Raw genomic sequence first — 14850 nt, 5'->3', positions numbered from 1 at the left:
TAACAAAAGTTTTGAGGTGTTGAATAAATCACAAATTAATTTAATATACTAAATACTACTTAGAAAATACTTGAGGATGTATCTTTTAAGTACTAAAAAAGTTTTCGGGTGTTGGATAAACTAAAAATTAATTTAGTATATTAAAAACTACTTAAAAATACTAAAGAATGTTGAGTGAAATTTTTAGTGCTTTGAAAAATACTTTAAGATGGATGTATTTTAACCTCTACAAAAATTATAGGCAATCAAACCGTGTTGTTAGGAATTGTTTTCTGAAATATTGTAGGAGGCCTAATTTTAGTTCAAATATGATCTTAAAATACATGTAGTATATATTTGTGTTAATTTAAAGGTAATTGCAAAGTTTTTTTTGGTTTAATTTTAAAGATGTTAAAATAAAAATGGGGTGGCCTTTTAAAAAAAGGAAACGTGATTAAGGAAAAAAGGGCAGATATGGCGAAACGGAGGGATCGCGTGACGTGGGTGGAGAAAAAGTTATTTGCCTCTCTCCTGCATCAAAACGGCGGCGTTTGGACGCTGAGCATGAGCTGCTCATGGATGCGATGGGCACCTCATGCAGACGGGCTAAAAGTTAAATTATGAGGTACGATATCGTGCTTATTTTGGCCCGGCGGATCGTTACAAGCAGAATAATTTTTCTCTCTCTTCTAAGTTGGTGGACCATTCTTTTGGGTTGCTCATTTTATTGTGCCTAATATAGTTTTCATAATAATATTTTTAATTTCTTAAATTATTTATCATTTTATATTTACATAAATCATTTTTATAATATTTCTAAATTTTTTAAATATATTTTATTCATTGAATTTCCTTTTTAAATAGCTTAACATTATTATATTATGTAAATTGATCATTTTTATCATCTTTCATGATTTAATAAAAGTTATATCCATTTTGATAAATTGACAAACCAAGCTTACTTATTCAATCATAATTCAAACAATTTCTATTTTTACTAATTAACTTATTTATATAAGAACCAAACATAAATCACATTACCCAATCTAACTTTTATAAAAGTCAAATTGAAGATAAGCTATTTTTTCTATTACTAGTTCAAATGGACCCTACAAAAGAACTTGAAACTTGCTTATAGCTTATGCAAAAGTAACTTTTTGTAGTCAAAAGCTATTTTTGCTCCTATATCTTTGTTATCTTTATACTTTTCTTTACATATTTCTTGTGCTTTCCAACCAATTTTTAGTTATTTATTTATGATTCTCTCTTAAATGAAAATAACTTTTAACATAGTTTTTTATAATATTTTTGTTTTTTAATATTATTTTTATTTTATATTTACATAAGTTGTGCATACAACCAATTAATTACATAAAATTACTCCTCAGTTTTAAATATAAGACCCATTTTATACTACAAGTTATATTAAAAAATGGGTCTTATATTTAAGACTGAAGAAATATTTGATTGGGTCAATATAATTTTTCATTCCTGAAATTGGAGTCCATTTTGATTTTGTTCTCTCAAATTTCAAACCCATGATTTTAGTCCCTAGATTTAATTCGTTTTAAAACTTTAGTATCTAAAGATTTAACAGTGTTACAATTTGCTCAAATGTCGTAGACGGTGATAAAGTGATGAGTGTTGACTTATCAGATAACATCTAGATGAATCTTTTGTGAATAAAAGAGGGAAAAAGAACAAGTCTTCAAAACATAACTATTTAGTCCCATTTTTTGGTCGGTGTTCATATGAGAAGTTATTCACTGTGTTGTGTTTTGAAAACTCATTTCCATTTGTTCTCCACATTACATTTAGAGGACTTGTTTTTTCCTATTATCTGCACAAAGTCCAGCTAGGTGTCATTTGATGAGTCTGCATAATTGTCGTGTAAAACACTTCATTTGATGAGTCTGCATATTTTAATACTATTACACCTCCAAGGAGTAACATTTTAAGACAAGTTCAATTTCAGAGATTAAAACTAATGGTTTGAAATTTAAGATACCAAAATTAAAATAAGCCCAAATTTGAAGGCCAAAAAATTATATTAACTCTATTTGATTCAAAATTTTTCATGTGAATATGATTTCTAATTTAAATATATTTTATTTATTAAATACTACCTCCAGTTCTAATTATAAGAGCCAGTTGACTAATTTAAAAAGATTAAGAAAGTAAATTGAGTTAGTTATTTGTCCTAAATAGGTGTTGTTTTTCCTAAAATATCCTTATTAATCAAATGTATTGACTAGAACTATTATTGTTAAAAGGGCTACGTTGGAAAAAAATGTATAAATATGAGAGACAAAGTGGATTGGGGTTTTATATTTAGGACCAAAATAAAAATCAAACAGGTTCTTATATTAAAGACCGGAGATAGTATAACTTCTTCCTATTATAATTCAAAATTATTACATTATGTAAATTTGTGAATTTTTTATTTTTTATTATTTAATAAAGTCATACTATTTTTGGTAATTTTACAACTAAACTTGCTTTTTCAATAACAATTAACAGCGCCTACATTTACAAACCTGCTTAATTATATGAAGTTAATTTAAACATAAATTATATTACTCAATCTAACTTTTATTTAATTAAGTTTTTAAAAGCCCAATTAAAAATAAGCATATTTTTCTACCATCAATCCAAATGGTCCCTTTGCTTCTATTTTTTTTATATAGGTATATGTATTTTTTTTATTAGAAGTGATCTTATTCAAAATACTATGAAATATGAAATGTGATATTTCTTTCAGCAAGAATTTAAATTTTGCTCCATCGGATAACAAAAGACTGGGGAAAGACTCAAGCTTGGTCCAAGTTTAATGTGGTTTTTATGCAAAAGGCCAAGTTGCCGGACCGCTAACCCAAACGCCAAATAGCCCAAGCAAGCTTAGAGGCTTCAAAGCAACTTTTTCAGATCCAGACATGGATCCAAACTGAGCATTCCTCAACCAGGCCGTCCATCTATCACCCTCGACTCTCGCTCTTCAAGACTTCAAACTCGGCAATCGGCAGCTACCAACCTCACTTTCAACAATCGAACACAGATATCAGGCCCAGCTTTAGAGTTTCCTTTTCGATCTCGCTTGTCGCTCTCGACCTCTTATTCCCGTCGTCGGCCGTCGCCGGTACCTTTGAAGATTTGATTTTTCATGTGGTCTCTTTCTATCTCTTCGGCTATACCCCACTCATGCTTGCTTTGACTTTTCTTCTCCTTTTTAAGTTTTCTGTTCATTTATCATACACCTTTGTTTCCTTTATGGAATGTTCTATTCTAGCTAATGTTTCATGAGATTCTTTAGTTGATCTCGTCTGACATATAAGAACTTGATTGAAGGTGCCATTCATTTATGCTAAATTTGTGGTTTCCTTTCCCTTGTTGCTTTTAACAAAGCCGTTCAATTGTATGTCTGGCTAGTTTAAATGCACCAAAACTTATTTTCATTAGAACATCCCTGCGTGCCTCTTTTTCCTTCAATCACATTTTATCTTCTACTCATTGAGGTCGCAGATCAGCCTCTTATTTGTGTATTCATTCATTCTTTTTTCTAAAATGCAAGTTACATTCCATTCAATCTAGAACAGGACAGTAGTTAATATAAATCAGTACTTAAGCCTGTTGATGTTATGTTGGTATTTCTAATTGCAGCTGATTAATGGCTATTCAGATGCGGGTTCACATACATGTTGGAAGCCGAAAATGTCTACGATCTTTGGTTCGATATTGGGTTCAAAATTGAGATAATTTTCATCTCAGAGTCCAAGCCAAACTCAGGAGGGTTCCTCATCAAATATATATCTGCATTATTGTCTTGTTTCCTTCAGTCATTTAACAGAAGCCAAGCCTCATCAAAGAAGTTCAAAATTCTTGACTCCCCAAAATGACAATCTGGTGGTTCTTTCTTGTAGCCACTTGCTTAAAACTTGTTCTCCTCCATTCCTACCGGAGCACAGACTTTGAGGTCCACCGGAACTGGCTGGCTCTTACTCACTCTCTCCCTCTCTCTCAATGGTATTATGATGAGACCAGTCCATGGACACTTGACTATCCACCATTTTTTGCCTATTTTGAACGCTTTCTATCAATTTTTGCAAACCTAATTGATCCCAAAATAGTTCATCTTCAAGAGGGCCTGAATTACAGTTCAAACACGGTGATTTGTTTTCAAAGAGCCACTGTAATGCTGTCTGATTTATGCCTTCTCTTGGGGGTATATAGAATGACTAAGAATCTGGATTCAAGAAGGAAAAAGTTGATCTGGTCATTGGTTCTTTGGTCACCAATGCTATTTATAGTAGACCATATGCATTTTCAGTACAATGGATTTCTCATTGGGATTTTGTTGATTTCACTTTCATATTTGGAGGAAGGAAGGGATGTGTTGGGTGGCTTTGTGTTTGCTGTGCTATTGTGTTTCAAGCATTTATTTGTAGTGGCAGCACCAGTCTATGCCATTTATTTATTGAGGCATTTTTGCCGTGGCCGACTGCTTAGAAGTGTTGGCCGATTCTTGCTTTTGGCAGCTGTAGTTGTAGTAGTCTTTGCAGCTGCATTTGGGCCCTTCATCTACCTTGGGCAGGTAACTGGAGATCTTATAATTTTTTAAAATGAAAAGGGAGATAAAAAGACAATAATGAGCTTCACTTGTAGGACAAAAGTCGGATCAATTTTTTTCAATTGCACTTATTATTTTGCTATTATTGTTAGTTGTTAAAATGGGTATGTGCATAACTATAAATTCATCTATGAACTTGACTTAATGGATTAAGCAATGTGATTTAAATTTTGTCCTCACTATTATCGTGTGGCTCTAGAAAAGATATGATCTACTCTTATCTGTCTCCCTTCCCACTTCATATAAAGTTACCTTAAGATATGCAAGTTTATTTATCTTAGCATTGGCTAATTTAAGATTTAGGAATATAATATGGAGAAGTTATGGAACTGACGTCTTTGGTGAATCCTTCATATTTCTGGAATTATAATCATAGATTAGTGTAGTGGAACTTAATTGCGTCAGGCGAGATAAATGAAGACCAGAGAGTTGTTCTACTAGTGAAGATATTTTTGCTGCTATTAATTTTCTGCAATGTAGTTTTGTCTGACAGAAAATAAAAGAAATTGTAGATGTTTTTGAATTTTGGTTTTCTTAATAATCATTCAGATGTTAAATTGCAGGAAGTACAAATCATCCGTAGACTGCTACCATTTGGCAGGGGGCTTTGCCATGCATATTGGGCCCCAAACTTTTGGGTATTTTATATTATATTGGACAAAGGGCTTGCTTTTATGCTCAGAAAACTAGGATTTGAAATTCCAACAACAACAGCTCCGTTCACTGGTGGGCTTGTAGGGAATTCCTCTCCATTTTCTGTGTTACCTCAGGTATGCTCTACGTGAATAAAATTTCTCTGTTATGGAAAAAAATAGGAAAAATTACTGAGGTCCCAGGGGAGGAATATATAATCACCATAGAGTCCCAATGACAAGTGAGCAGCAAAAGTTTTGTTGTCATTTCTTGCATTGGAACTTGTCATTAACTTGTTATGAGACTCAGTAATTACTTTCCTTATTTGTGACCATATAGTGATTTTCCTTAAAAAAAAATATGAACAGATATGTGATGCCATCGTTAGCTTGCTCATTATGTGTTTGCATCATAGTAGATTTCTGATATAAGTTATTATATGCATTTTGCTAGTTCCTGTATTGATTAGATGTGTTTCTTGCGAATTGTTTAGAATTTGATGAATAAACTACATTGTTCATAGCTCATAAATGATATGACTTGTTATATATGTTATGATAGAAGTTGTAATAAAAACAATCTTTTCTAGAGGATGAGAAGAAATTTAATCACTAAAAAAGCCGATTCATATCAGATGACTTTCCCTAAGCTCTCAACGCATATTTAGAAGTAAGACCCGATGACTAAATGCGTACCTATAAAAGTGGTGTGCCAGTGACCTATAAACATGGAAATCATGAAAAAAATGGCAAGTTATGTCTAATATAACTTCTACTGTAATGTTAATTATCATTCTTCAATCATCCTTGCATGCTTCTTATTTCTACTATATGTCAATATTGGGGAAGTGGTACTCTATAATCTTATTATATATAATGATGATTTTAATAAAAAAGGCTCAATCCATGGTTGTGTTGGTTGGCCCACTTAACCATAGCCAACATGATCCTAAAACATGGGTACTTCATTAATTTAAGTAAATCACAGAAGCCAAATAAATTAGTTAATTTTAACAAGCATGATACAATCTCCTTAAAGTACCTTTGAATAACATTAGATTATATATATGTATGTATATCTCAATTTTTAAGTTAGGTAAATTAGTTTGAGAAAAAATAATATGACTAACAAAGTGGATTAAGGTCTTATATTTAGGATCAAGTCTAACTCCTTAACTAGCTCCTATATTAAGAAGAATGAGTTAAACAACTCAACAATAATCGTTTACCATGAAATGTTTGTGGAATCAAGATGATTTTATGGGTTAGAATTGGTTGAAGAATGGTTAATATCTGCTTTAACATTGTCTCCATTTTAGCCATTTCAACTTCCTAAATCTGGGTGTCCATGACATTACTAGCTGAAGACTAGTGGTTTCCCACATAAGACGTGGTTATTGTTTTATGTTGAGTTTAATAATGCTTTAATCGTTCAATTGTGAGTGCCATGTGTATTTATATGCTTTAGTTACCAAATCTAACTAATCTGCGTGCAGGTCACTCCCTCGTCAACCTTTACAATAGTTTTGCTTGCTTTATCTCCTTGTCTTATCAAAGCATGGAAGAAACCACAGAAGCAAATGATTACTAGATGGGTAGCCTATGCTTACACTTGTGGTTTTGTCTTTGGGTGGCATGTTCATGAGAAGGCATCACTCCATTTTGTTATCCCCCTTGCCTTTGTTGCAGTGAAAACTATGGATGATGCTAGGCATTTCTTTTTGTTGTCTGTAGGTATGCAACTTTATATATGTTTTTTTTCCCCCAGGAAACAATAGTACATTGCATTATTGACATGGCTATGAATTTGCTAATTGCTATCGAATAATGACTTGTACTTGGGCAAAAGAACAATTAGTTGACTATGGTGCATGAATTTCTAGTTATAGGTTAATTATCGTTCGGTGTTTTTTTTTTTTTTTTTTGGATAGAGTTATCATTCAGTGTTTATTGCAACAATGAGCATCATCATTATAATGACAGTTAAATTGACCAAATTTAATTTTGATAGCTCAAATATGAAGTTTTTAATTTGCAATTTTTACGTGATAAATATGTTTTTGTAAAGAAATTATAATCAGCAGATGCTATTTATTTCAAATTCTCCCCTTTCAAAAAAAATTCAAAATATAAAATCAAATTAATTTAGAATCAGATATTCCAGATTGAATTAAAATGGTTTACATTTGTAATGAGCACTCCATGCCTATCATGGTGATAGGCATGCGAATCGATTATGCTAGTCATCTTATCTGGCAACTAATGCTTACATTTCTAATTGCAGCATCTTGCTATTCACTATTCCCACTGCTATTTGAGGCACAAGAATATCCAATCAAAGTTCTATTGCTACTTCTATGCACCATTTTGATGTGGTTAGAGTTTTCAGAGCTATTTTGCCATGCTTGTGATTCGGAAGCATTAAGAGCACAGGCTGTTCATACAAAGAAAAGAGATTATCATTATGGTTCTACAAATGATCCAAGTTTAGCTAAAGAAAAGAAAGTAAGTTTGGTTGGGTGGATTGGGAAGAGTTATCTGGTTGGTCTTGTTATTGTAGAAATCTGGGGGCAGTTTTTGCATCCTCTAGTTTTGGGTGATAAGCTTCCCTTCCTACCTCTTATGTTAGTATCAATATATTGTGCATTTGGCATCATTTACTCTTGGATTTGGCAGTTACAATCCATAGTTAAGTCCTCATGAAATTTTGTGAATTGGATCTTCTACATAATCATACACCAGCATTTAGAAGAGTGAGATGAGAAAGTATGATTTTGTATACAGTTTATTTTCTCTGTTTACGTTATATTTTCTTCGTCCCCCCCCCCCCCCCGGGGTCTTACAATAAGTAGTACCAGTTCCGGTATTGCTTTTCGCATGTAAGTTGTTCAGGTTATTTTTGTTATTTTTTGTTTTAAAAAAAAAGGGGCTACACAAGATGAATGGTGGGCTGAACTTAGGGGGCAATGCATTTAAAAACAGATAGCAAGGCGCCGGTTTGTGCACAGCCATATTTTATATGGATAAATAATTTATTCATACTTCAAACATAGACATAATGAAAATGAGGGTTAATATAATGATTGATTTTTGTAGTTTTCATTCATTTTGATTTTAGTTTTTCAAATTTATTTGTTTAAAATGTTAGTTTTTCTATATTTTAAAAAGATGGGCTTAGATTTAATACCATTAAATGCGTGCTTAGCTGTCGCTAATACCGTTAAAAGTGCTTTTGTGGATGCTGATTGGGTCATGAGTCTCTAACTAAAAGGAACATTTGGCTCCTGTCTCGCGACTTGTTGCACCGTCCGTCGTAGCTGCCAATGCCGGCAGTGGTTAGAGTCATCGTGTTGGTGATCACTGATTCAAGAAGGTAACCATAGTGATCTAAAAGTAGCCACTACCATGGCGATCTCAGCAGCAGATAAAAGATGTAGAGGGTGGCCTGATTGAGCCCTTGGCATTAAAGTGATTCCTGTGCATTATGCAACAACTATGAATGAGAAGATGCATAACTAATAAAAGAAGAATGGAAACATTCCTTTTGGTGAAATTCGACATTGGAAACAGAGCAATATCTCAATGTTTCTTTGCATGCTGAGAGGCATATGGAATTTAACTGACGATAAAGATGTTCAATAACCAGAATTTGACAGTCTCCAAACTGAACATAACCTACCAACTATGAGATGCCATTTTTATGCTTGCCTTTTATTATACATAATGCATCTGTGTTTTGGTCTATGATTCAGTTTAACCAACTTTCTGTACTGAAACGTATTTAATAAATATTAACATCTCTAAATAGTAATGCGAGAAACATATTTTTAGAATGGCCTTTTCTACACCAGTTGCTACGGAAGCGACGTAGAAAGTGTGATTGGTGACATATTTGTTTATAAGGAGCAAGACTGTTGACTTTTTCTACGTTAGATTCTATGTTTTGATCATAACCTTCTGAAAATTATTTTCTGAAGTTTTCTAACTCGAGTCAACATTTTTTCATGTTATTTTCACACAATTTTTACATGAAGATTTCATTTTTAAAATTTAAATTATGAAAGTCCGACTCCTTTTCTTCAACTCCCAAGGCCAAACATGAACTCATATATTCATAACAATTTCATTAATTATCAATGCTCCCAATATGCTCTTAACATTTTCCCACACAATTTTGCGTTCTAAAGCCATTGGAATTCTTAGATTCCTCAAAACTCAACACCTTCTAGCTGAAACAAGGCTGGCCGAAACAGGGCAAGGAAGAAAAATTATGAGTTACATTCTATTGCCACCAAACACAATCTAGGGGCCTTTAAACATGTCTTAGGTGTGATTCTATAATGTAATTAAAACACTTAACCCACATTGAAGTACCCTGAAACAGTGAGTGATTTCCCGGTCTTAGAGTCATAAATAAAATTCAAACTCAAATCTTCAAGTATTCATCCACATACAAAAGATATTTTTGCCATCACTTACAATTAATTACCACTTGTACCTTTTAATCTCTTAGCATTTGAACACTTAAAACATTTTCTGAAAATTTGTACAGCTTTATACTTTTTTCTGGAAAATTTTCCAGATTTAAAATTGCGTCCCACTTTAAATTTAGCAACATTAATCATCGAACCTTATACCAACACTATATAATACTACCTCCGGTCCTTAATATAAGACTTTATTTTATTTTTATTTTGATCCTAAATATAAGACCATAATCCACTTTGTCTCTCATTTATACTTTTTTTTTCCAAAGTAGCCCTTCTAATAATGATAGTTCTAATTAATACATTTGATTAGTAAGGATATTTAGGAAAGACAACATCTATTTAGGACAAATAACTAACTCAACTTACTTTCTTAATCTTTTCAAATTAGTCAATTGGCTCTTATAATTAGGACCAGAGGTAGTATATCTCTAGCCTTTAATATAAGAACTAGTTAACTAATTCCAGTAAATTGAGAAAATTAATTAAATTAGTTATTTGTAATAAATAGGTATTGTCTTTTTTAAAATACTCTTGCTAATTATATATATTAGCTAGAACTATCATTTCATAAAACCTTTAACATATGCAACTACAAAAATTACCTTAGAAAAAATGATCAAATATGAAAGACAAAGTAGATTAAAGTCTTTTATTTAAAACCAAAATTAAGTATTATATTAAAAACCGGAGGTAATATGTAACCATTAACTTCTAGGTGCCCTGGTATCCTTAAAAATTCGGACAGCACCGTTATTAAACCTTTAAAATTTCCAGCTTCAGTAATAGCATATAAATCATCATTTTAGTATCTCTAAGCATGTTTTAATCATCTATAATAATTATTCATTTCCTATTAGCCTTAGTCTTTTATACATTTTCAGCTTCAAAAGCCAAAGAGTCAAGCCTCCAGATCAACACACATACATCTCGCATTCTCAAACATACGATCATCCTGTAACATAATCTTTACCCATGCCTAGTGTTGGCCCAAATTATAATCTGGAAATTTCCATATTTTTGAAAGTGAAAATAATCTCCCCCGAAGCAAAATCAACATGCACTATATTCACATCTGCGCTCATGCCGCACTATAAATCACTTACGAAAACTTGAATATATGACTAACTATTGGGTTATAACTAGTTCAACCTTGGTAGATTAGGGCCCAAAAGTGGGGCTGCTATATGAACAAGGATAGAACACACACGCACGCGCGTGCACAGAGAGAGAGTGTTTTACCCTCATGATTTAAAATTCAAATCCTAATATGCACCAAAATTTTTTGGGAGAATTGCCAGGAAGTCCCAAAAAAAATTTAAATGACTAAAAAACCCCAATAACAAGTGACCAGTCTAAATCTTTTATTATTTCTTACTCTGAAACCTGTTATTACTTACTCTTCAATTGTCCTTCAAGGTAATTAAATCCCATTCCTGAGACTTGTAATTCTCTCAAATTTTTTCAAACCCTAATAACTGCCCGTGCATGAGACATGGAGCACATATGTTTAATAGAGTCCTTTTTGGATATATTAAAGAATAACTCATGTAACTTCCCTTACTCCTCTCTTCCATGCGGTCTATTTGTCGTATATAACCATGCAGTATCACCTGGCAGCCTGGGCATACTGTATTACTCATCGGATTCTAGGTACGTCTGAAATCCTTTACCAGTTATGTTCATTTCACTTGCACGCACCTTCATTTTCTCTCTCTAGAATTAGATTTTAAACATCCTCTTCCTCCCTAAAGACGCTTGATGGAAGAAATAATGGTGGGAGAATGATTAGGAAACTTACCCAAGCCTTTTAATCAGTTTGCATTTAGGTGTTCATCTCCTTTCCTTACTCTTCTTCTGCTTCTTCCTTACTAAACTAGAAAACTTTGATGCTGGGATGAACTAAATGAGGTCCGAAGGGGTGAGGAGGTGGCTGAAGATTTGGTACGCATACATAAGAAGAAGCGATTTTTTAGTATTGCAAAAATTAATGAGTTGACCATTTTACTCTCTATCAGTACAAAAACTCCCAAATAAATTTCAGGAGTTAATTTGGGGTACTTTATACAGATTTTCTCTCCCTTATTTAGCTTATTTACTTTATAAAATAATTTTCTCAAACTTTTCTGAGACCAAACTATAACTATTTTTCATTATCTTTGCAAGAAAAGAGGTTCTTGATTCTAAAAAAATAGATTTAAAATTATTTAGGATATTTTCGTAGAACTAAACTGCTTCATAAATTTTTTGTTAAATCCCAAAATAATATTCATAATATTTTATCAATTTTTATGTGCCGTGATATAATTTTAGAATAATATTTCTAGCTTCGAAATCTCTTTCAATGTTTTTCTCTAATTTCATCCAATAGTTTTTGTTATTTATATTATTACCTCTGAACTTACTATGTTTTTTTTTACTTTTGGCCCAACTTATTTAAGGGAAAATGACAGATAAAGAAGGTGGAATATCTGAAATTCCAATTTGGGAAGCTAAGCAAATGTAATGACAATGAGGGAAGTACTTCCCAAATTGAAATTTTGAAATTCAGTGAAATGACAAAAATACCCTTTGTCTTTTTTTTTAAAAAAAAAACACCCAACCTCTCACCGGTGGCCGGCCGCCGGCAACCGCCGCCGTCGGCCGGCGGCCGCCGACGGGCGGTGTGGTGGCTGCCGGTGGAAGTTTTTTGTAATAGTTTTTTTTGTGTGTGGGAGAATATTACAAGAAGTGGTAGGGGTGGGATTTGATCCCACGACCCTTTGGCCATTTGGGCCAACAAAAGGACAGATGACCATTGGGCCATCAAAGACTTCTTAGTTTTATAATGCAAATAAAAATATAAGTTGACTCTTTTACTGTGACTCCAGCCCATGACAATAATTTACCTCAGGATGACAAGTCTTAATTGAGAAATAACAAGTCTAAATTTGATATTAACAAAGCGACTTTTCCTGATACATAATAAGAAGTAACAGTATATTAATTAAAAATGATAGTTTATTTGAATATGACACGTCTTTACTAAAAATGACACGTCTAAACGTGAGATTAACAATATGCCTTTTTTTTATATATATATATAACAAGAAGTAGCATGTACATTAATTAAAAATGACCATAATTTATTTGAAAATGACACATCTTTACTGAAAAATGACAAGTTTAAACTTAAGATTAACAATGTGTCTTCTCCTGATACATAACAAGAAGTAGCATTAACAATATGTCTTCTACTGAAAAATGACAAGTCTAAATTTTAGATTAACAATGTGTCTTCTCCTGATACATAATAAGAAGTAGCATTAATAATATGTCTTCTCCTGATACATAACAAGACAAGTCTAAACTTGAGATTAACAATGTGTCTTCTCCTAATACATTACAAGAAGTAACATTAACAATATGTCTTATACTGAAAAATGACAAGTCTAAATTTAAGATTAACAATGTGTCTTCTCCTGATACATAACAAAAAGTAGCATTAACAATATGTCTTCTCCTGATACATAACAAGACATGTCATTTTCAAATAAATTATGGTCATTTTTAATTAATGTACATGCTACTTCTTGTTATATATATATAAAAAAAAGGCATATTGTTAATCTCACGTTTAGACGTGTCATTTTTAGTAAAGACGTGTCATATTCAAATAAACTGTCATTTTTAATTAATATACTGTTACTTCTTATTATGTATCAGGAAAAGTCGCTTTGTTAATATCAAATTTAGACTTGTTATTTCTCAATTAAGACTTGTCATCCTGAGGTAAATTATTGTCACGAGCTGGAGTCACAGTAAAAGAGTCAACTTATATTTTTGTTTGCATTATAAAGCTAAGAAGTCTTTGATGGCCCAATGGTCATCTGTCCTTTTGTTGGTCCAAATGGCCAAGGGGTCGTGGGATCAAATCCCACCCCTACCACTTCTTGTAATATTCTCCCACACACAAAAAAAACTATTACAAAAAACTTCCACCGGCAGCCACCACACCGGCGGTCGGCGGCGGGGCCCGGTGGCGGCCGCCGGCCGACGGCGGCCAATTGCCGGCGGTGGTTGCCGGCGACCGGCCACCGGTGAGAGGTTGGGTGTTTTTTTAAAAAAAAAAAAGACAAAGGGCATTTTTGTCATTTCACTGAATTTCAAAATTCCAATTTGGGAAGTACTTCCCTCATTGTCATTACATTTGCTTAGCTTCTCAAATTGGAATTTCAGATATTCCACCTTCTTTATCTGTCATTTTCCCCTTATTTAACCAGTACTTTAAAGTACAATATAGGGGAAAAAATAGAGAATATAGGAAATCTGTTTATAGTTTTATTACTTATATGTTTGCCTCTGAATTTACTATATTTTCTACTTTTGGCCCAACTTATTTAACCAGTACTCCAGAGTACAATATAGGAATAAGGCTAAATAGGGAAAAAATAGAGGAAATTAGAAAAGCATACTCGGAGGGAAAATTCTCAAATATTTTTTGACTATTTTTGAAAATTTTTCTTCTTAATATTCTCTCCCCTATTTATAATACCACCTCCTGTTTTTAATATAAGATCCTATTTGATTTTTATTTTGGTCCTAAATATAAGACCCCAATCCACTTTGTCTCTCATATTTATACATTTTTTTATCAAAATAGCCCTTATAACAATGATAGTTCTAGACTTCTAGTCAATACACTTGATTAACAAGGATATTTTAGGAAAGACAACACCTATTTAGGCTAAATAACTAACTCAACTTACTTCCTTAATCTCTTCAAATTAGTCAACTGACTCTTATAATTAGAACCGGAGGTAGTATTTAAATAACCCATCTTAGAATGGATGACTAGTTAGTGACAACTATAAAAGGATCATTTTATTATTCTCTTCGATAAGCTATTTGTTTTCCCTTTTAAAAACTTTGAAGTACTAGCAAATCAACAGAGGATCTCAAGTCAACCAGAGCAGTCCATAAATTACATCACATCATTCTTTTTCATTCAATTTCTACAATGTCACCCTTAAACGCATCAATTTTTCCAACATTTAAAAGATTTAACACTGAATTGGATATATGATTCACCAATTCATTCAATTGTTATGCGTAAAATGATGTGTCCAACATTTACTACCCCAACAAA

General features: G+C 32.6%; 1 protein-coding gene across 3 annotated transcripts; it reads left to right on the top strand.

Annotated features, from left to right (window-relative positions):
* The first annotated feature begins 2999 nt into the window (after window positions 1–2999).
* On the top strand, window positions 3000–7949 carry LOC114759605 (probable dolichyl pyrophosphate Glc1Man9GlcNAc2 alpha-1,3-glucosyltransferase). 3 transcript variants are annotated; one of them, XM_028948813.1, is made up of 5 exons: window positions 3000–3144; window positions 3656–4567; window positions 5167–5373; window positions 6732–6969; window positions 7520–7949. In XM_028948813.1, the coding sequence occupies exons 2-5, from the start codon at window positions 3869–3871 to the stop codon at window positions 7936–7938; spliced, it is 1563 nt and encodes a 520-aa protein (XP_028804646.1). In that variant the 5' UTR covers window positions 3000–3144; window positions 3656–3868; the 3' UTR covers window positions 7939–7949. The 3 variants fall into 3 exon arrangements, with proteins under 3 accessions (XP_028804646.1, XP_028804644.1, XP_028804645.1); XM_028948811.1 differs by having other exon boundaries at window positions 3637–4567; XM_028948812.1 differs by lacking the exon at window positions 3000–3144 and having other exon boundaries at window positions 3529–4567.
* Window positions 7950–14850: the final 6901 nt, after the last annotated feature.

The sequence above is a fragment of the Neltuma alba genome, unplaced genomic scaffold, assembly GCF_004799145.2.
Source record: "Neltuma alba isolate B1F8T4 unplaced genomic scaffold, ASM479914v2 tig00010875_pilon, whole genome shotgun sequence".
NCBI lineage: Eukaryota > Viridiplantae > Streptophyta > Magnoliopsida > Fabales > Fabaceae > Neltuma > Neltuma alba.
Note: the sequence above shows the minus strand (reverse complement) of the source record. Positions and strands in the feature narration are given on the sequence as shown.